The 25340-nt window shown below is 27.5% G+C and overlaps 2 protein-coding genes across 6 annotated transcripts in view; one reads left to right on the forward strand and one right to left on the reverse strand.

The window, feature by feature from the left end:
• Positions 1-214: 214 nt before the first annotated feature.
• LOC105154118 (synaptic vesicle glycoprotein 2B) lies at positions 215-16474 on the reverse strand. The gene is given in 13 exon segments (XM_011069430.2): positions 215-720; positions 1347-1474; positions 1613-1772; positions 3500-3614; positions 3685-3883; positions 3989-4146; positions 5851-6095; positions 6360-6481; positions 7909-8071; positions 10342-10503; positions 12905-12967; positions 15216-15244; positions 15246-16474. Coding segments are annotated over 13 exon segments (1665 nt in total). The 5' UTR covers positions 15296-16474; the 3' UTR covers positions 215-649.
• Positions 16475-18554: 2080 nt separating this feature from the next.
• LOC105154117 (salivary peroxidase/catechol oxidase) overlaps positions 18555-25340 on the forward strand; it is a 35460-nt gene continuing 28674 nt past the window's right edge. For 2 of the 5 annotated variants that reach the window (XM_087406789.1, XM_011069424.2), the window contains exon 1: positions 18555-18971. The gene's annotated coding sequence lies outside the window, so the exon portion shown is untranslated. Of the gene's footprint in view, positions 25307-25340 lie in introns of all 5 variants that reach the window. The other 3 variants (XM_011069422.2, XM_011069423.2, XM_011069426.2) reach the window with 3 other exon arrangements.

Genomic DNA, 25340 nt, shown 5'->3' on the forward strand with positions numbered 1-25340 from the left:
ACAATTCTGCGTATAATGTGAGATGTATAATATTAGAGCAGAATGAAGTAAAAAAGATTCTATGAAGAAAATATAATAAATTAGCTACGCTGATACTGAATACTGACACTTTTCTTTATATAGAAAAATCTTTACCGACGAGTAGCCATCATGCAGCAATTTTTCATTGCGCTTTTGACATTGCATGTTGCATATGGAAAAGATGTAGAAGACATTAGTAATAACAAAATTTTATTACATTTTTTATACATTGCATTAATTGTATTTTTCGTTGCTGTTATGCTTATATAAAAAAATTGTGATAAATAAATTAGAACAATCAAAGGCAGAGATATTAAACGAGATATTAAATATTACAGTCGTGGAATGATCTTAAAATGTATATACCTTAAAATGTATATTGTATACGTCGGACGATTTATTCATTTATATTATGTACACGTATATAGAATACAATAGGGAGAATATAGGCCTTATTTACTAAATGATTGTGCATATTTACATAATAAATACAACGCGACAATAGGGATAAAGTAACAACGACAATTATATTAAACTGCACAAGGTGCGAAAAGATATTTACATATTGACTTTTCGAAAAATAATAAAACAAATAAAAAAATCAACTGATTGGATGTAACTAGAAAGATCAAACAATATCTTTTGGTTTGTCATCTTGTGTTGTTTTCTGGGGTAGAATAGCAACCAAAAATGCAGACACTGTAAAGTAATTAGAAATGATGAAAAAACATTTTTATAATGGATGGGGAACCTTAAACAAAATTACAGAATAGATAAAAAATTGAATGAGAAGAAATGTGTTTTCTTAACATACAATTATTTTATCTTATTATTCTGTGCATAAAAGTACTGATTATCAAAAAATTAATAGTTTACAAAATATATCTTATTTCATTTCAAAATGTATTAGAATAAAATGTAAAATATTTTATAATTTATTTATTGACTTTTTTATATAAACCCCTATCTTAATATTTTTTATACAGAATAATTAGAGAAACTATTATGTATATAATTGCGTAAAAACTTGTGATTCTAGTTTACAATATGTCCATAATTCTTATACAACCATAAAAAATTGATTTCTTTCAAAAATTAATTTTATCATTACTGTCCTCTTTTAAACCATATAACTTACTTACCATATACTTTTGTCTAAAACATATTATCATTTTTACCTAACATGTTGAATTTTTCACATATACATATATCGTTCGTTTTAACCGTTTTAGGTGCCCCACGAGATATATAATATATATATTATATTCAATGTAAAAATATGATGCTATTATATATTATATTCAATATGCAAATATTGTTTTTACCTAAAGAGGCTAAACCGATCATAACGAACGGTCCTAAACATGATAGATTGAATAAAATCGGAAACAATAGATTACCGATTACTGCGCCAATTCTTCCTATCATCATGGTTATGCTAACCGCCATGGTTCTAGAACAAGAAAGAAATATGGATATATCAAATGGATGAATAATACGGTAAAGATAATGAAAAATAATGCCATATAAATATTTTTTTAATTAATGTATTATTATTAATATATAATTAATGATAAATTAATTGCCATACCTTAAATATGTAGGAAAATTATCGACAATGATATTAACGATGGTTGCCCCGCCTATACTCGTCATGGCAACAAATACCGAAGACAATCCGAGGATACCATTAGTGTCTTCAGTCCAATACAATGAACCACAACAAGTAACAGCGACAATGAAGCAAATTGCTACATAGGAATTAAATAATTATAAGAATAACAATTAATGTTGTATATTATTGCATATATAAAAGTATCCATAAATATGTACAAATATTTATAAACATATATAATTATACACAACAAGTAAGAATTACAGCCTATAATGATCGAAGCTGGATCTTAGATGCTTAAATAATTTCCGTGTGAATCTATATATATACTTATATGTGCACGCACGCGCACGCACACACATACCACACACGCGCGCGCACAAAATTTGTACCTATATATTATATATTATATATTATATACATATATTATATACATGTGTGTATAATAGTCATTTGCATTTCGCACCGAATTGGTTTTTCAGACTTAGAAACGTAATAATTGAACTACTGTAGTAATATCATAAATTAAATTTATGATATTACATTGACAAGCAATGTAATAATTTGACTTTCAATCAGACATCCTATTGGAGTTATTATAGAACCAGAAAAGAATGAAGAATAAATTGAAAAGAGATTAAAGTTAATTATCAGCGGAAACGGTATATATAATGCGATCGTTTCTATCAATATAGATTAACCTTTACCTTTTTCTAGAGATTAGAAAAAGATAAAGAATAAATTAAATGGAGATTAAATTTAATCTATATTGATAGAAATAGACATAAGACAACTGACAGAACCCTACACAAATCTTATAGAAAATGAGTTTCGGTCAAATTGTTTTAAATTTTAATATTTTGTAGCTCATGTCAAGTTGATTAAAATTCTTTACGGGCATAAACCTCCAAATATCTCAATTTTTGCTCCAGGATCTTCAAAAAGTCTTCATATTTTGTATAAAAAATTACAAAAAATTGAAATAAATCTTTTTTAATACACTTGTACATTTATCAATGGTATGTTTATAATTTTAGTTTTGCACCCGTTCTCATTGTTAGAATTACCCGGAACGAATGTGGATGTGACATTTCTTTGAGATGCTTGACTTTCCTTGTTTTTTTTTAGAAATCTTAATATGCTTCTTGGAATTAGAAAATAAAATAAAGCTTTTTCTCAAGATGTTTTATATCGTACTAATATTTTTCAAAATATTGAAAAATATATACTGAATATACAGTATATCCATGATGTATTATACAATATTCATAACTAATGTTAATAAAAAAGATTTATTTTTCCATATAAGGTGTGATGATTTTTAATTAGCTTGAATTAAGTTATAAAATATTAAAGTTTGAAGTCATTTGATCGAAACTATTTTCCATAAGATTTGTACAGGGTTGTTTGAACTTCTACTCCATAGTTTTGATCTTGCTACTTTCAATTTCCATTTGTTTGGATCATTAAAAGAACCCCTGTTCGTAGCCGATGGTACCTTATTGTACAAATTTTAGAAATTGTAAATTATAAATTGAATTTTAGAGGTATTATAAAATTTAGGAAATGGTGTATCTATATATATATATACATATATATATATACATATATATATATATATATATGGCGTAAAAGACAGTTAAAAATTCTTTTTTTGTAAAGTTTTTGCAGACGCCGTTATACAAAATTTGTTGCAAAGCTGATTGTATTGAGAAATAATGATTTTATTATTATTTATAAAGAATTTATTATTAATTATTATACATAAAGAATAAATATATAGCATTTATAGACACAACGACATTTCTGATTTCCCCTCATATTTTAAGTAAGTTTCTATTTCTTTAACATCAAATTACTTACCCATTAACTTCCTCTTTCCAACCACAGTTATTAGAGAACCAGCTATAATATAACCGATAACACCTGTCATAGCGATGACAATGGAATTGATAAAGACTCTGGAATTCAACTCGGCCTAAAATTGTTATGTACATTATTTCTATGGGATTTATTTCGCGGTCAACATTTATAAATTAGCGATTTACCGAAACGCATACAGCCATAGAATTGCCTATCGTATTATTGGCATAATACATGGAATTAAGATACGACTCTTCCTGATCTAACATGTAACAAAATGAAGGCTGCAATCCCAATATATGGTTATCGTCCTTCCTCACAGTATTTTTATAATTTTCAATCATTGCGAACAGCTGAGGCATCCAAAGTCGGAGCGAATTCGATCTGCACAGTTACAATCGGCATCAAACGAATTCTTCAAGTTCTATTTATTTTAGTGACTCCATTTTTTTAAAATTAAAATTAAAATAGACGAAGGATTAAACTGACCCTATTGTTGCTCCAAACTGTATCATTGATATGAGTATCAATCTGAAGACATTGGGTCGCAAGAAGAGTGGCTTTATCAGTTTGCAACAATTCTTCAGCTTGTCCTGTATACGTTCCCCGCATGATTCAATAGAATATTCATCCTCTAGACTTTTTATCTATATAAATTGATAATAATACACTATATTATATCGTATTCAGCCTTAGCAAAAAATATTAAATACCTATATTTTTTTCATTTATCTAAAATTCTTTCCTATATTGTTTTCAATTATTGGTTATCAGGATTATGCACAAGTTTAAAATTTATTCTTTATTTCTTAAAAGGATAATACACATCAAATGTCATCAATTAATTTTTAAACTAAAACATTATATTATAATTAATAAGGCTTAGTATTTTTGATCAAGGCTGACTGTATATATCATTCTTATCATACTGATTCTTTCTTTAATTAATTTTACAGTCGTTCGATTTATCGAATCTCATTTCTCACTTTCAGTTTCATTACGCGTTTTCTTTATTCGCTCATCATAAGAAAAATGACACAAGTATAAAATGTGAAATTAGGAGAGGAAAGAAAATTACGTATTTTAAAATTAATTACTTGCTTTCCTCTCTCTTTAAATACTTTTTAATTTTTTAATTCAACTTATATTACTATTTTATATTTTACTTTGAAAGAAGGCCGATGTATTTAGGACACAATCCGCACATAATGATAAGAAATTTAAAAAGTTTTGCTTTGCGTCATTTTTCTTGCGAGGGTGCAACATATTCTTTTGTTTACGTTTAATGACATATCAACATTGAGAAAAAATTTATTAAATTTTAATAAATATTTCTTTGAATAGTTCTCTAGCGGAATATTTGCTTACAGTAAATAAATATTTAGATAAATGAAAGAAGATGATAATTAAATCACAAACAAACGGTTCTTGTATCTAATAAATATGTGTTTATATTCAGTAAATATCCCAGCCGCTAGGAGTATTCAAAGAAATATTTATTATAAAATTTAGTAAATTTTTTTCTCAGTGTATATTATCCTATTTTAATTTTTTGTCTATTTTGAGTTCTGTTTATCATGTTTCCTATCCATTTCATATATTGAATAACATGTCTTTCTTTAGTACAAGTAAATATTTTAGTAATCGTCTCATCTTTTGCACGTATATCTTTGTTTTTTTATACTCATCATATTTATCCACCTCTTCATTAATTATATGTAAATACATGTACGTAATAAGATTATTAAAATCATTAAAGTCATTACAATAAATTACATAATGTATTTAAATAAATATAATACGACAATCTCGTAATCACTGTGTGCAATATGTATTGTGTATATTTTATAATATTGCCAAAATGAAAATAGATAAAGCATCATGTTTTTACAATCAAATTTTATGTGTTCCACTTAATTAACGTAAAATTACTTATAAGTAGCACAATCAAGCAATTTAAACACATAATTTTTGTTAATTTTATGCAATTGAAATTTTATATTATTTCTAATAAATACATTAATTTATTTATATATATATATATATATATATTATATATATACATGTGTATATATTTTCGAATATGACGTATATACAAAGTATTATCATACTGGACATGGAAAGTACAAAAATTTAGCTAGATACAGATTAGAAAATGATTTTGATAGACCATTAAAATAATTTTGCAGGGTGTTTAAGGTAATAATGATAATGTAAAAAATTTTAATATTTTAGCAACCAATTTGAATAGGTTGCCCTAGAGAAATATTTTGATAAAACTATTTTCAGATCAGTGTCTAAATTTTTTTTAGATATTTTAATAAAAAAACGTCTTTCCTACATGCACGTACCGGATATGTATCGGGATCCTTGCCAGTATTGAGTGAGTAGATTTTTTTGAAGACATTCAATGCCTCGTCATGTCGACCCTTTAAGATAAGGAAACGCGGACTCTCTGGGAAAGCGAAAAGGGCTATGCATGCTAAAAATTCGGGTAGCGAACAAATGGCTAAGAACATTCTCCAGGAAGCTATCTCTAATGTATCGCTTAAAAACTTCATGTACCACTTTTGAGGTATTATAAGCCATGCTATACCTATAAATAAAGAAATTAAAATCATATTTAATTTTATTTAAATTTGTCACAAAATGTACATTGAGTATTTGATATAAAAATGAAATATTATGCATTTTCTCAACACTTTTATTACAAATTTCTAAATCAATTTTAACTCTTTCTATTTCCAGCTCTTACAACATCACATATATTGCAACATTGCACACATTACCGGCGTTAAAATTTGATGACGTTTTATAATTTAATTCTCGTCGATGAAGTATGTATCAAGGCTGTACTTACATGGCAAAGAAATGTTTCCCAGCGAGAAGAACATGCCAAGCCACATGTATGATCTCGATCGATGTGCTTCGTTATGTATTTCCGCTAAATACGACATAAGTGCCGCATATGGACCAGATATACTATAATTTGTTAATCAACTATTACGTAATAATAACAAAATGTCCAAAAAATATTCAATTTTTAAAAAATTAATATAAAATACATTGCTAAACACATTTTATAGACAAGTGAGAGATTTTAAAATTAACCACTTTTTAGTAGAGCATTTCTTAAATTTTTAAAAATAGCGCAAGATATTCATCTATTTCTGCAATAAATATAAAATTGCTTTTGTTTTTGTTCTATCACTAAGTTGTTTTGTAAAAGATTTTTCTTATAAAAGATTTCTTCCTTCTTCTACGCTTGTATCGTCTGATTTTGATTTGCGATTTTATTGAAACGTTTTCAAATATTTTCAACAGTCGTATCGTAAAGATCACTTTTAAAAAAGACAGCTCATCTTTAGCATTATATAGTTGAAAACGGAATAATTTTATTCTTAGTTTCTTATGCATTGTTGGTTTTATTATAATAACAGAAATTTGTTGATAATTAATGTTTTAACTTTATCTTTTAAAATATTTTAACCTTATAAATATTTTAACCTTAATAAATATTTTATCTTTTAAATGATATTTTGCTCAATATTTTTTCAAAACACTATTTAATTTTACTATTGACTCGTGAGATATTAAACTTTAGATAAATTTAATACAGATATTGTTTATTCTTAGAATAGAATTTACAGATTACAATAGGTCTCCAATAAATTTATTTTGAATAACTAAATTTATTAAAAATCAATAATAAAATATTGAAAAACCGTTCAATAAGCATTAATTATTAAATTTTTATAGCATATTTATATATAATGGCTTATACATAAAAAATCGTCTTTCTTGCAGTAAAGAAACAATTAGATTTTCAATTTTTCTCTTTGTGCAATTGCCGGATAAAAATCTGATTATCTGATAGCAATAAATGATGAATTATTGGATATACGATTATTCGATTATAAATCTTATATAAATTATCTATTACATCCTTATAAATAAGTTATAAATGTGTCATTTTCTCACAAAAATATATTAGTCCTTAAGTGATCAATTGCCTTTCATTATCTCCAAAACGCTAATTTTTATTTGCATCATTTTTCTAATTAACGCAGTGTTAATTAGAATATGTGAATTGTATTAGGTGTTGGAATTAATTCGTAGCGTTTTTTAATGAAAGAATGTTATTTATTTCACATGAGCATTAAAAAATACATTAATGAAAGTACTTCCCATCACTTGTAAAACGCTACGAATTAATTCCAACACCTAATATTATATTATATTAGGTGTTGGAATTAATTCGTAGCGTTTTTAATGAAAGAATGTTATTTATTTCACATGAGCATTAAAAAATACATTAATGAAAGTACTTCCCATCACTTGTAAAACGCTACGAATTAATTCCAACACCTAATAATATCACCACACCGATTGATTCAATTTCAACTTACATCATACCGTCAAAAAATTTGAACGTTATTAAATGCCAAGATTTGTGTGAAAAACACATCGCCACACTTAGTAAACCAGTAAGTAGGTAACCATAGAACATTATTTTCTTACGACCGAATATGTCAGTAACACAACCCCAGAAGAATGCCGTAACGATCATTCCTGAAAATAAATCAATGGTTAACCAATTCTGCTTTCATAATATGAACTTTCCATTAGGAATTGCACATTAAAGTAAGGACGAGAAATAAGTGAAACGCAGCAAAAATAAAACGTTTATATTTTGAAGTAACACCGTTCCTGCATTTGCGGTATGCCATAAATTTACAAAATCAATGCTAGATTATTTGATAAGTACATACCTAGAGGCCTCCTAGTTAGAAATTAATTTTGGATAAAATTAAAGAAGATAAATATATACTTATTTTTTCGTTTCGTAAGAAATCCATTCTAATTGAGAAACAAGATGGAAATTTATACATATAATGCAAATATAACTGATGTTTTTTTCTATAAAAGGATTTTTATCAATTTTAAAAGCATAATACTAAAGTAATATTTAAATTATTTTACATATTTTTTGTACCTTCAAAAATTAAAATTTAAATATTTAAATATGTTGTTCTTAAATATGTTGTCGTTCTTACTGTTTTGTCTGCATTTTTTCGACAGAATATCCGGTTTATTAAAATTTTATTATTGATAAATAAGAACACATACAACTTTTTGAGAACACGTAAAAATATATATAATTGTTTACTTGTCGGTAAAAAATTTTTCATGCATGAATGTATGTAAATATATATGTAAATATATATAAACATACATAAACATGTATAAATATTTATAAACGTATATATATATATATATAATTATATATATATAATTAGGTATATATATATATATATAATTATATATGAAATATGTCCGTACAAGTCCATACATTCTTCTTTCTTTTGTAAAATTATTTTTTTATATTTTCATCATCATCATCATTATTATGATTATTATTATTATTATTATTGATAATAATAATAATAATTTTTGAGGTTTTTCACGAGTATTTTCTTCAGAGGTGCCAAATTTACAGGTTATCGCCGTGTTATGATTCATAGCTAATACCAATGTTTCGTGAATCTTGCTGTTCAATTCATCAGGACGAGGGAAGAGCGCATTATTACTTTTATTATATTAAAAGATAATTTTAAAAAAGAAAGAAAAATATATATAAATATATATAAATATATATTTCATTGTACACATATACATTCACTTCATGTATAATTATATAGGTTTATAAACATTAATAAGATTGAAAACAAAATCGTTTATGTTAGATACATTATTTTAAATACGAAGCGCCACTATGGTCTCAATGTTAAGATGTATCGCGATACAGGCTTTAGTAGTTGATTCGTTATAATGAGTTCATCACACCCTGATAAGATTCACAAAAGTTATTGTACATAGAATTTGGAAATTATATGTGGAATAACTAAAAAGGGTAAGTGGTAGGAGTAATTGACTGAATTTAACAATAGACAATTTCTCAAGAGTATAATACGATACAATATTCGACTACCTTCTATTTTAAGGTTCTACTTAGAAAAGATAACTTGTTGTCCTGTTGGATTATTTTTACAAGTTATAACGCGAGACATCAAACTCTTTGTTGCGTTGGTGCAATAATATATTAATATATGCGCGAATTTGAATAAGTAATTGTGTAATACTGAAGATGACCTAATTTAAGGTCGAAACATCTATTTATTTGATTGTTATGTGATTAACATCTAAAATATTAGCTGCGAACATCTTGCGTTGTGATATATGCTGTTAAGAAATTTGTTGTTTTAAAATTTGACGTATCGACTTTTATTGTTAATTCATTTAAATGAATATATATATAATAGTATGTATATTCATGCATGAAAAATTTTTTACCGAGTTTTTTTAAATACAATTTATAAATGTGTACGCGCACATATACTTTTGTTAATTTTAAATTGTTAATTTTAAATTAGAAAGACAAATAACCATGACAGATTACAAATGTTTATAATTGGTTCAAAGTTCTTTTAATAAAAAGTCGTTGCAGATTGCGAGAAAAGCCCCATGATGACTGTACTTTAACGCCTATATAGAGGCGCATTAGTCGACCACTAATTGTTCACGGATCAAAAGCATCGAAAACAGACGGTCGAAAATTAGTTGGTCAGAATTCGCATGCGACAAGAAATAAAATGGTACGGTATTTACCGTGAGTTCACGCGTATTGCCCTCACTATTGCCTACGAATGAACCGGCAGTGTACATGATAATCGTATAGACTTTAAGTATGCCAAGCTTTAGGGTTCCAGGGCTCTCACTGAGCTCTCTGGCATCTGTAATAAAGCATTGTTATGCAATTGTTAAGCAAATCAAGATACTACCTGCGAACGCCATCGAATTCAACAGTCCCTTGTCGAACATCGTTAATTGAAGATCACATTCGGCAGATGGTAGCACGTAGGACATTGCTGATGACGAAAAGATACTGGAGAAGCTGGCCGGTAGCACCGCCAGTAATAGCAAATAATTAAATTTTCCATATCCTAGTACACATATAAAAATATTTTAACGTATGCACATTGAATTAATCTTGTTTTCAGTTTTCAATGACAAATATTCATAATTAACACGTTTAACATCTTGAAGATCAATAATTGTCGATATAATAGAGGAAATTGTTGGCACAAAAGGTAAGTTGACATTACATTTAGTTTATGTACCTATTTATGACGAAAAAAAGTTACTATAAAATATCTCTTTTATAATGTAAGTACTTTTCCCTAAGGTTAATAAAGAAGTATTACAATAAAAAGAAACTTTGATTGAACAAAAGATATAATAAGTAATTATAGTCTTCAAGTATTATAAAATTTTGCACTGCTTGAGAGAATAATTTAAATTTTAGAAAAATTAATTAAAAGAACAGTTTTTCTGTCACTATACTTTATTTAAAATTAAATATATGTAGACACGTAAAGTATTATACATACGACTCATATTTAGAAAAACAAATGAATTCGATTGGATTGCGCACTTTATGTGCAACGGTACACATTAGAATCGTCGTACACAAATTAACATAAAAATGTGTGAAAGGGTGTGCGAGTTATTGCCGTGTCGTGATCTATTGGTAATGCCAATGTTTCGTAAATCTTACTGTTTATTTCATCAGGAGGGGCGCACTGATATTATATCAGTGCAATGTGCTCCTCGTCCTAATAAAGTGAATGGCAAGAGTGATCATGAAGTAGGACACAGCGGTAAGTCGCAGACCTTGGCTACAGTGCAGCGTATTCTCGTATTTTATTCACTATAAAAAACTTACGCAGGATCATTCCTGGCCTAAAAGTACAGAAAAAGTATAGCTCTCTTTAGTATAGCTTAAATATAATAATTAGCTATTTAAACGATCGAATATCGAAATTGTGCCAATGAATCTATATCTTCCATATCAATAATATACACACCTATATATATATATAATAATATTTCTAATATAATAATACATCTAATATTTATTCAATCACATGCACATGTCGACATAAATTTAATCACATTTTTTGATGTTTATATGTATTACAAATATTTATTTAAAAATTAAATAGGTATATGACAATAATTTATTTTTTTAAGGATAAAATAGGATGAGAATATTAAAAAAAGTTATTGCAGGGCGGTAAATATATTATAAAATAAGTAATGGCAAAACTTATAAATTGTAGGATAGAATTGTCAAATGATCTAAATTGTATCAACATTTTATATTTTTACTTAATAAGCAGCATTTGGTACTGCAAAAATATGAACTAAATAAGGAAAGAGTATACATTCAGAGAAAAATATAGTTTTGACAACTACTAAATTAACAACTTTAATAATTTAAATACTTGCAACTCGTTTTACAAATAAGAACTGAAGTAATACTGAATATTATTTTTATATTACTATACTATATTTTTATAGAATATTCGGTACTGCTTTAGTTCTTATTACTTTTTAAAATTAGTTGCAAGTATTTAAATTTTAGAGTTGTACTTTATGATTGCCATGGCTTTTTTTTTCTCAGTGTAATATAAACAAAAATTTAACAAACATATAACACACACACTCACACACACACATACACACAACAGATTACATCTTGCTGTATATGTGCGAAACGGTACTTTAAAAAATCAATATCACGTACAATTGATATTAATTTTTATTGTTTCATGTTGCTGATAATAATGTAATCATGCAATATTCTGAATTTTTATATTTTCATTAAATTCTAATTATTGTAAAATATTTTACATTTATTGTGTATCTATTTGCAATTGTTGTAAAAATTAAATCGATATATACATATACTTCTATCAAGTTTCTTAAATCGTAGCATCACAAATTTATTATACTGAATGATACTAATGTAAAATATAACTATATATAATAATATAACTATATATAGTGGATAACTAATATAAATAAAAATGTGTTAAAAAATTGCAAAAATATAAATTCGAGTTAGTTTTATTTAGATGTTCTTGTCTCTTTATTATGTATTATAGTTGTAAACATTTGACATTCTTCGATAAATTATTAATAAAATAAATATTAGTTGATGGTCCCCTTTATTAATCTTATACTTTTAATTATATTTGTAAATATTTAGATATTTTTAAAGACAGTACAATTTACGAAACCTATTCCAGGAATGATTTAGATAAACGATTGCCTAAATCATATTTTTTGCAACATATTGTAAAAGATTTAGCTAAAGATTTAATCAAATTAATTTGTTATTGAAAGGTTAAACATAGTAATAGATATCTGAAGCATTAAGCTGCAATTTCCAAAGTTTATTTATGTATAAAAATCAGTGCCAAAAGAAAAATATAATAAAAAATTACTTAATTATTATCCATTTGATAACTCTCCCATAACATTATATAATTTACTCACCTGTTGCTATAATTGCTCGTTCGAAGTCTACAGGACCTGAAACCTCAGACTTTATTTCTTCACCTAGAAGCAGAAACAACAATCAGTTATGGTAAACTTCGATGATATGATTGATTCAGATTTATATAATTAAAACTAAATTGACACCTGATATACGGCGCATACGTCTATATGATCTATACATAGTAAATAGATTAACAAAGCGTCCAAAAATCATTTCTCTTGCCAACGATCGTTAAACACACACATTTGCGACTAGTTATGCACATATGATCGACTGATTCGTTGTACATACGAGTTTATTGTGAACAACAATCGATATTGCCACGACAAATGAATGCTGCCGTTAATGAAATGTTAATGTTATACTCAAAACAAGAATTATTTCTGTGGATGTAGTTTTCGATACCGTAACGATAACATTACTGTACAATTCCGTTGTTTTCATTTAATACAAATACATTGTCACATTTAATGAAAAAAAATTAACTTATAAAGGTATTATTATTCAATAACTGTGCAAAACAAATCTCTCATAGAATATATGTCAGACCACAATATTTTTTACACTAAACTATTACAAGATAACTTGTTGATATATATTTGAATTTCTATGTGAAGTTGTTGCATGTAGTTCCAAACAGTTACACAAGTTGCCTTCGCTAATATATGGAAATATATTTGCAATGCGGGAGAAGTTAAAATAATTATGATGACCGTTTTGCGTGACTTATATTAAATATGTAAAAGTTTGCTTCTCAAGAAGCGTTTAGAATAAAATATTAATGCGTTTAGAATAAAATATTAATGTACTTCCAATTTGCATGATAATTCGTATTACTCTTAATCACGATGCCATTATCTTGAAGTTAAAGATTACGCGCAATCGAGAATGTATAACGTCGATCAACACATGGATACCGTGAGACGGATCGAGCTTGACTAACGATTTATTGAAAGTATTCGTCCTAATATGCTGTTCAAAATATAGTCAAAACACGAGAATCCACACAATAATTATCCAAAATATATTTACAAACATTATTGAACTCTGAGAAATTTTTAGTAACTGATTGATGAAATTAGTTGATAAGAGAAACTAATGCTCTTTAAATTTTCTTAATGCAATAAAATTATTAACTTTTAGAGAGATTTATCTTAATAATTAATAATTAATTGCATTAAGTTATAAACTGTAATGTTTTAATCGATAATAAGGTATGCCTGAGCCGAATAATACCCATTTAATTAATTTTATTTTTTTTAATTTCTATTTATGGAGGTGTGAAATAAAATTAGAATAAAAAATCTTTATTTCAAAAGTTTCCTTCCAATAAAAAGTGCACTATTTGTGAAGAATTTGGACGATATGGAACTCTACCCAGTCGACAAACTAAAAGTAACATGATATCAATATTAATTGTTAATCATCAATGTAAAGAATTAATGATTCATATTATTCGATACGTAAAAATATTAAAATACGATTGTCAAAAAATTAATATAGTTTACAAAGTATTAATTTTATATTTTATATCCATATGTAGCAGAATAAAGTATAAAATAACTCGAGAACTACTGAGTTTTCAATATCTCTATCTGCAAAATAATTAGATGAATTACATTATGTATACAAAATACATAATTCTTTTAATAAGCAACTATGTTCTTTACGTATACTTCTTTTACGTATACGTTGCTATAATTAAAAGGATTTGAGTTTTACAATATGAAATTACATATTTCTTCTATATAAGTAACTTTATGTTTTCTTTATACATTTGATTCATTCCATTATTTTGTGCATAAAAATTCAAATACGATTATAAAAATTTAATAGTTCATGAGAAATTCTACATATTTCATATTAAAATATTCTAAAATAAGGCATAAAATATATTCCATAAACTATTAGTTATAATCAAAGTCTAAGTATCTTCGACTATTCTTGATTTTTCGATATCTTTGCTTTGATACTTCATACCCAAAATACAATAATTAGAGTCATATTATGTGAAAAAAAGTCTTATAAATCCTTTATAAAAAATGATGAAAACCTATATGTAACCTTATAAAATTCTTCTTTTAAAAACTATTATTGCACCCCTTCAAGCGATGCAACTTTTGTTTGCAGAAACGTTTTTCTTTATTTTTCATATTTGTCGATAGATATATTTGATCACGCACGCACGCACGCACACACATGTTCTATATCTACAATTAACTTTTTAGATGCTTTAGCAAAATTGTTCTTTCCGTGTACAAATGGGAGAAACTAATAACAAGATATAATAGATCACATCTTACGTACGTTTTATTTTCATTGTTGTTTTCGCTCGGAATTGCACCATTATCATTCTTCTCTATGGATTCACTTTTCTCGTGTGTCATCGCAAGAATGCCAAAATCAGCATCGCGGCATATATGTTCCGTACATCGCTCTGATGTCCTGTACTATCACAATTCAGTAAACAAAGCCAATGACAACCAACTGTACTTTTACGAGCACAAGAAGAATGCGTGAATTATCACAGCTTCTACTCAAACTGTCGTGAGAGCGAGATAAAGTGATCATTGCATCGATAAGCCAGCTCCACAAGAGAACGAATTGTATATTGCTAACTTTATAATGTGAGCAAAACAGTGTTAATATGTAAATTATACCAGTATACAATATGTGACGTGAAATTCCAAATTCCTTTGCACATAAATAAAGTCGTTAATATTCACTGTTTGCCTTATAGTGTAACAAATTACACTATCTATCTTATTTTTACGTACAAGAATGCGTAATTCGTCGAGACGACACGCGGCTTTTGAAAGACTACCATGAATCAAATGTAACGAATCACTGCAAATTCAAGTGTCAACGAATTTACATTTATCTAGGAGTAGACTTTTCGAGAGATAATGTTGCATTTATACAATATTAATTATTCTGCAGATAAATATTATGAATGCCTACTTATCACGATCGCGCGTATAAATATAAATATAGGCATTTATATCATTGAGTTATTAGGTATTTTGTATCGAAATAAGATTTCGTATTCGATTAAGGATCGTTTTGTCTGTACAACATCAATTAAAAGTATAGTCGAATAATCAGTCAAAGATAATAGCAAAAGATAATAAAGTCATATAATATCAGTCATATAATTCAAAAAATTTTAATGATACGTGTGTATTTTGTCGTGATTTGCAAAGAGGTACAGAATAGGCAATTTTAAAACGCATCACTTTAATTATGTTTGACCTTCTGGCTTTTGAGCTTTGATTAACCGATGATCATGTTATGAAATGATGATCTCGGCCAGTGTTGCAATTGTTAGAAAAAGAGAATCATGTGTTTTCTTCATATACGGAATCACACAAAATTAAAATTACATATAATTCTGACGAAATTATTAAGACAAATTTGCTCATACTATATGAATTATTTACAAAAGACGGAAGTATATGTTATAGCACATTAACTTATGGTAACGCATGCAGTACCTTCTTTTTTATCATCTGTGGAAAAATCTTGTCACTTTTATATTTAATGCTAATAGTAATGCTTATTTTAAACAACATTTAAATTTGTCACACATGAAAAACGTTGCTACGCGTATAAAAGAGAGAGTCTCATTTATCATACAAATATTTATTCTGCATTATGATTTTTTTCGCTTCGTAATGTGATATTGCAACTTTAATTCACGAGAAGCTTGTCTGCTAATCATATATTTTTTATCAGATGTTAAATATTCTTCAAATAGCATGAAGTATATAAAGTTCATATATAGAGGTTTTCACAAAAATCAAACAAATCTAAAAAATTAAATTTTCAAGAAACGAAAAACATTTCTCATCTTTAAGTTATTTATTGTATAGTAATTTTTCTCCAGATATATAGTAGATATAACAATAACGTTTTATACTTTAATATCTTATGTTTAAAAATTTCTATTTAAAAAAGGTAAAAAACATCTTTGATTATTATTACAGAAATTTTACATTTACTATATTTATATTTATCGTATATTTTACATTTATCTTCTTTATAAAATTAATAATGATAGAGAGTAGGAGACGAAAATATTAACAATAATTTCTTTATTTTTATTCATAAAATTTTACAATTAATCTTAACAAAAACATTTTTTGCAAACGTTAAATTTTTTAATTTTAATTCTTCCTAAATGAAATTGTTCGTAATGTGACACCTAATAGAAAAAGCAATAATTCAGATTTTAAAAAATGTACTTAATAATTTGGTTTATGAAAAAAATACTTTTGTCTTCATACATATAAGCGATATAAACTAAATTAAATAAGCAAGAAAAGTTATTTTCTGTTTTGCATAGAAGAACAAATAAGAAGTATAGTTTCTTCATAATTGTTTCAGATCATGGTAAGTGGATTAAAATAAACGTGTCTTAAAAGATAATTAATCGGAAAGAGAAACAGTTTCAAAAATTTGTATTCCGAGAAATACAAAAAATTGTAATAAATCTCGCTTAATTTTTGCCCGAAATCAGTAACACGTACAAACAACTTTCGCTGCAGATATCATTTGCTTCATCGTATAATATACTAACTTACGAAAGAGCGCATGTTTTTCTACAAATCGTAAGAAGACTTTGTACCGCGAACGAAAACAATTTCTAAGATCGTAGGTTAAAGGATCGTTGGCCTCGTCGCTGATATATATGTTACTGATTACGCACTTGAACACGTAAAATGGATCGGGAAGAGCATCGCTCTTTTTCATTTTCTGGAATAATAAATCGCATTGGGAAAATAAAAAATATATTCTTTTTCCTATTACGTGTGACGTCTTCATTTTTTAATAATATATTTCTTCGCTATGACAGAGAATACAGTAAGTATTAATTAAATGTAGGATTTCATGATTACTCATTTTCCAGCAAAAGCACGGTACTCATAATAGCAGTTTTTTCTCGATTGCTCCACTTCTTATTATTATACAAATCAAGTTCATAAAAAATACCTTACATCAATGTTTATTTATAAAAAACGTAAAAAGTATTCGTATACGGAAGATATAATATAATATTAGGCGGACCGTAATGTGTGAAAGTAATGTCGTTTTTTTTTTAAATTATTTTGATACGACTTTGAAGTACACAATGAGCTGATAAATGACAAACGAATATCGACATGCGCAGAAACGACATTACTTTCCGATCCACCTAATATAATATAAAAATATCTTGTTTGTAGAAATAAACAGTAACATTTCTTTTAGTAAACAAAACAGCTTCTCGAAAATAATCGTATGTTTAATGTATGATTACATTTGTGGTACATTAGGAATACAATATTTTATTTTTGTTTATTATTAAGATAATAAACTTTAATTATTACACATCCTTTTAAGTAACATAATTTTGAGAAATAAACAATCCATTTTATTTTTTGTTAATAAATTGCTAATAATGCCAATTATAATGGTTATTTTCTAGAAATAATGTTTTTTTTTTAAAGATATCTCTTTTGACAGAACAAATTTCGCGGAATAGTTGTTAACTGATTTTATTTAGATATATCAACTGATATATAACAGCTGTATTAATTAAATGGAAATTCTCACTTTTAGTGGAATACATCTTGCAATGACACTGTCCGTTTATAAATAATTCATAACGATCGGATCTTCGTTTGATGCAGTTGCTTCTGCGAATCGTATCTCTCTCTCTACTAACCATACACATTTCTTCTGCCAATTTGTTGTGTCGTCACAATGTGTCCGTTGATTTCTTGGGACTATATAAACGCATGACCATATCGTAAGACGTGATAAACTCTTTGATCAGGAGTAAGGATTGACCCAAAACAACTCTGAAAAACAGTCATCTTCTCATCCGTTATCTGAAGCTCAAGATAAGCTCAATTGTTTTTGAGAGAAAAAGGAAGGCGACGGAGAGTTGCTAACGGGAGTTTGAAAATTGTATTGTTCAATATAAAGTGACTGTATTGTCTGACGAAGTGAACAGTTTGCTTTCGTCAATCGGGGTCTTCTCACGAAAATATTGGTCGCTAATTTTGGTCGCATCATTTTGTAAGTATCCTCGATTATATATTAATGGAATGCGCTTCAAGTATCTGTAGTAAAGTAAAGAGTACTGCATGTAAAGAGTTAAGAGATCACTGAAATTGTGCTGACAAGATACTTGGAGTCAAAGTCGTCGAATGCATCGCGCATATTAAGAGATGATGTGCTGGTGAAATGAGGCATTGCATTGTTATTACATATCGAATAAAATAAAATACACACGTGCAGAGGAACACTGAACGTAGTTCTGAGATGCTTAGTAAAGAAAGTTGGGATCTTTTTCTTAAAAAATAAACATCATTCTTTGAATTATAAATAAATATAAATATAAATAAATATAAATATAAAATTCTTTCGTTTCTTTTGAATTTGTTTAATTTACTATGTAAAAAAACATATAGACAATACGTTATTTATTAATATTGTATTAACTTATAACATAAAAAAAATCTTTTTTTTTTCTTTGCGGAAAGTATCTCAAAATCCGATCGAATTTGCGATCGATTGAAATAACTTATACGCATAAATAAAATAGTCAAGTCAGAATTATTATAATTTATAAAAAAAAATTAATTGTATCCCCATATATAGCACAGTTCTCTAAGGAATGTCTTTATGTTCTCTTAAATCTGAACATCCTAAGTACATTCTCAGAAACTCTCTCAGATAAAATGGATAATTTAAAACCTGTATAGTTTTATTACTATATATAAATTAAGACTTTATCTTAAGTTTATATCATCTGCAATATTATAATGCGGTATGCAATCCGCATTATAATATTACAAAGTAATTTAGTAGATTACCCTAGTAAAAACTTTTTTTAATTATTCATATAACTTTTCAGAATTTCTATATAATTGTATAACATTTAAAAAAAATTTTTCAAATTTTTTAAATACGAATTAGAACACTTTTCAGATATAAGCTATAACAAAGTCTATAACTTTTCTTTATGTATGTGAATTTCAAAATATTCTAAGTAGTAATAATCTTTTTACTCAGACTCTCTCAAATTCAACAACAAAAAATTTCCAAAAAAATCAGGAGAATGAGAGCGTGATAGTTAATACGCGATCTTAAATCTTTATTCCAAAAAATAGAATCTTTATTCCAAAAAGTAATACGTTTCAGTTCACTTTGGAACCATCTTCAGCAATACAATTTCAAAATATCAATCCCTTCATGTGTGAACTGAAACGTATTATTTTTTGGAATAAAAATTCTGTTTTCTAAAATAAAGATTTAAGATCACGCTGACTCTCATACGCCCTGATTTTTTTAGATTTTTTATTGTTGAAATATTCTAAGATTTCTATAATATTTCTAAGAATATTTATTAAAAAGTTAAGAGATCAGATACTTTTTTTTTTAGAAATTTCCCTAAATTTAAAACATGAAAATAAATTCTTAAAAATATTGCAAGATGTAAATTTGTTTTTCTAAGATAGGATAATTACGGTATGTATGTGGCACCTACAAGACAAATTTAATTATAAATCCCTGAACGGCGTAAATCAGAATTACCATATAAAGTATATCTATTTATCGTTGTGTGATAAATATTGTTGTGAATCAAAGAGTGTCTGCTTTACTTAAAGAGATATCCTGAAATGAAACAATTTAGTGACATTCCGTAATTCTAAAATATCTTTGAATTGGTGTAAGGGGATACTGGAGTGGCCAAATTGTCGAGATTTCGCAGATCGATATAACTCTCCAAATTTACTAACAAAATCGAAATCAAATCCTTTTACAAGATTAAAGCAGACGTCAAATTGGGGAGTGCTACAATAGATTTTATACTAAAATCGGAAAAAAAGTTAAAAACTTACATTTTCATCAACTCATAAAGCTGTTACCTGACGTAGATGGTTCCTTAAAACAAGTTTTATAGCTTATGGACCACACAATAGTGCACTATTCAATGCATAACATGCACAAATAATATTGAGTTTATAAAACTAAGATTAAAAATTTCAAAAGAAAGATTTATATTGACTTGCAAATACGTATACATACGAACGCTGAACAAAGACTCGGAATGGTAAACAAACCAATATAGTAGATGTTTGATCTTCTAAGAAATGGCGTTGCAATACATTAGATAAAGATAAATGAATGCGTCTGAGCGAAACACAACGATACATAATAAGTATAAGAAATGAATGAAAGATGTCACTACTATCGAATTTGGAATAGTTTTATCGATAATACAAACGGCTCCAGCATTTCCTTAAAGGGATCCTAAAGCCTCCTGTTTTACCAATTAAATCATGTAATTTTTATATAAAAACATGTCGATGCGCGGCGCGCGGCGCGACCTCTGGTGACTTCGTCGGAGTTCGAGCTTCACTTTAGGATCTCCCTTTAAGGGGATGTTTTTATATACTATCATATCAATATCTCACGCACCTATGGTATACGCAGTCGCACATTCGTATCAATTTTCATATAACAAATTCGTCGCGATAAAGCGTCTAAGTCTAATTCTAAGAATTCGACGTTATTTGTTCGTGTAAATGTACGTGTCTGGAAACCACTATTTTGTACGTATAGGCATTCATTTCAAGCAAATGTTGTCATGACTTGACAGCTGAGACACTATATTTCATTAAAAAATGATTAAAATATATCAATTTTGAAATTTTTGATCGTTTTAGACGTAGATTCCACTTCCCAAACACGTATTAATGCATATACTTTAATCCTGGAAAAGGATTTTCGAATCAATGAAAGAGAAAAAAAATATTTGTTATACAAAAATTATTAATAATGATTTAATTGGTAAAACAGGAAGCTTTAAGATTCTCTTAAAGTATAAAAGGTATGCATAATAATAGCTATTGGATAAATCAGTTTTGTATCAAAAATGAAGAAAAATTAAAAATATTTGTTTTTGGCACGTACAGCTATCATATATTAAATGACAGTATGTATTTCCTGAATACAAAAATTATATAGTTTATTTGTATAAAATGAGGTGCACAATTGAAAATAAAAATTTTTTATTTCCTTAAAAATTTAAAAAAAATTGTATGTATCTATAAATGTAAACATAGATGAGATACAGGATGAAATTTTCTATCATCCTATATCTCTATTTGCACTTATAAAATGTTATTATATCGATATTTTTAGTTTATAACAGTTTTGAACAGAATTGTGTATATTTCAAGATTACGTTTACGTGGAATTTTATGTATTGCAGTTTTACACGAATCTTTTTCAAGTAAATAAACAAATATGTAAATATGTAAAATATGTAAAATATGTAAATTATTTAAATTGGATGACACAAAACAGAAAAAAGCAATTGAATTTTTATGATTGTCAATATATTTAATTGTAGTATTAATAAACAAAATATATAAGTGAGATAGAAACTTAATAGAAGCTTTTACGGCTTAGTGCAGCAACATAAAGAATAGGCTTTGATGGTACATATTCGATCTCTAAACTTTTTGGAGCCAGTCTTGAAAAAAAGAGTGAAAAATTTTCACTCTTGAACAAGAGTAGCGGATTTTTACTCTTTTCGAATTTAAATAAGATTTTTCTAAGGGCGAAATCCATAGATATTGTTCAAGATTCGAGATGTTATATTACTTGAGATATTACGAATCAATCAGAGAGCCGTATTAGATCTTAAAACATTACTTGAGATTGATCTAGTTTCCACCGAGGATTTAAACCGGATCAGAATGTAAGAACCAACTACAGTCAAGTATTCCTCTGTTACAATTGAATGACAGGGGAATGCTCGTAGTTGGTTGGTTCTTTCTTACATTCTGATCCAGTTTAAACCCTCAATGGAAACTAGCCACTGGCTCGTCGGCTTAAGTTTGCGTTTTATGCCTAGTTCAAACTAGACGCAGCAAGCGTCAAGCGAAGCAGCAACCAATCAGCGAGGCGATATTTACAGTGGCGTAAAAAATACCGCCTTGCTGATTGATTCCTGCTCTGCTGGAATCCTTTTCATGAAATAAAGAACTTTGATTGATTGAATTTCTTACATTTTATGTTATGCGTTATGCAAAAGTCTGTGCTTCCCGCTTTACGCTTGCTGCTTCCAGTCTAAACTAAGCATTAGGGCGCGCTTCCATAAGATGCGGAACTGTGGAACATTCGTGATTGGTTGTGGCTTTATTCCGCTGATTCCGCCGTTTTCTGTTATACAAGTTCATTTCTCTTGCACTTGCGTGTGTGTGTGTATATATACATGTACATATACTTATTAAAACTGACTTCGTTTGATTTTAACAAAGAAAACTGTCTTTACAAGCTCATGATTAATCAACATGCTGAGGCGTGCTTGGGTTTCCACCTGAGCTGCATTCAGATTCCCCATCCAAGTATATCCAAAAAGCATTCAGAGGCTCGATTGCGTATTTTGAAATGAGGTAAAAATTACAAAAGTAAATGATTACTAAGTACTATTGACCAATTAAATTATATATTTTATTCGAAGTGAATTTGTTCGCTTTTGTAATGCATTATGCAAAAGTCTGTGCTGCGACCTTATAGCGAGCACAGACTTTTACATAACGCATAAAACATAAGGCATAAGAAAATTAACCAATCAGAGTTCTTTATTTTACAGAAAAGAAGGAAATGAAGCACTTTGATTGGTTCATTTTCTTATGCCTCATGTGTTATGCAAGAGTCTGTATTCCCCGCTTAACTTTTACTAGAGGAATTCCATTTGGTATTGTTAGGGACTCCGCACAATAAAAGGAACAGGAAACAGAGAACAGAATAAAAATTTTAACTTGTCAAAAATCATGTATTGAAATAGTTTTTGATAGGTTGAAATTCTTATTCTCTGTTCCTTTTATTGTGCGGAGCCCTTTACAGTTACGATAGGTTTTATGTTTATCGATTGAATAAAATAATTTTTATTTATTTAGAGAAAAGAATTTTGATAAATCTTTTTCACATTTCTGTTTTACAGAAATTCAAAATCTTTACAAAATATAGATAAACAATTAGATAAATTTATTCCTACTATTAATCAGGAAAGTCATTTAAAAAAATTTATTTATAATACAACTGAAGACTAGCTATTATGATTTATAATGTGCAATTTAATCGATATTTCGATAATCAAAATCAGAATGGAAGAAATATATTTCTATTTGCGAATTCATAAAAGTCATAAAAAGAAATGAATAACGAGAAAGAAAGTATAAAATTGTGTAGCTGATGTAATTGATTTTTTGAAAGAAATAGGAAACGAAATAAGGAAAAAGACGAAAGTTCGTAGGAATATTGCACAAAATGGTTAATTATAACGTTCATATTACATGCTAGTAATCAGCCAAAGTCTTATCACTTCTTGTTGACATTCCGAACACGTTGTTTTTATGTAGACATTGTAAACTCTAACAATAAACTAAGATTTGATTTACATCGAAACAGGATTGGTAAAGACTAATGTTTTTTTTTAGAATAAATCATTATGTTTCTTCTTAAATATGTTTTTAATGCTTCAAATATAATTCAAATAATATTATAAAAAAAATATTCAACATATATTAAAAATAATATCAATTAAGCATGTTTTAATCTGTTTTACCAACCCTGCATCAAAATCAGATGTTTTTTTCCAAAAAGTCTTATTTCTGATTGCGATGATTACGAGATTGAATTGATTTCAATTGATAAAATTTCTTACACAGATTTGTAATTTATTTATTTATTTTTTATTTATTTATTTTAAAAAATTGAAGAGAATTTTTGTAGAACCTTTAATGAAAGCTTGAGAATCATTTAAAAGTTCTAACTTTTCTTTAATTTCTTTAAAAATATAATGGATTTTTGTTGAATTATATCTTAAAAATTTTATTATATTATAATCCCTTCATTTTAATCATACTAAATCATTAATATTTTATTTTTATAAAGGCAGTGTTGACTCGAAATTAAACACAAAATCTATTATTAAATTAAAGTCAATGATTTTGAGACATGGTGTTCCTTTATCTATTGATATATAATTCTAGCATTATGATATTGACATCCCTAAAACGTATCTACATATAAAAGATTAATATAAAAAACAATGCATGCTACGAATGGTTTGGCTTTTGCATTAACGCATGCGCCAATTATAGGGGAGTAAGAAAACCTATCCATCTGAACTAACAATAAGCTGCGTTTGAAAATACACATTGAATGCCTCCAAGTATCATTCTATCTTTGTTATTCATCGAATGTTAAACAAAGATAAATTGATACCTGGAAGCACTCGGTGTGTATTTCCGAGAGCTGCCCTACAGCGGTAGGGTAGAAGAAATGAATTTGAGTGGTCGATGCGAATCAACTGCTTCGTGATTTGAACAGTGCGTTTACGTTAATTTCACACGCAGAAGAAAT

The sequence above is a fragment of the Acromyrmex echinatior genome, chromosome 6 (assembly GCF_024713525.1).
Source record: "Acromyrmex echinatior isolate Ae372 chromosome 6, ASM2471352v2, whole genome shotgun sequence".
Taxonomy (NCBI): Eukaryota; Metazoa; Arthropoda; class Insecta; order Hymenoptera; family Formicidae; genus Acromyrmex; species Acromyrmex echinatior.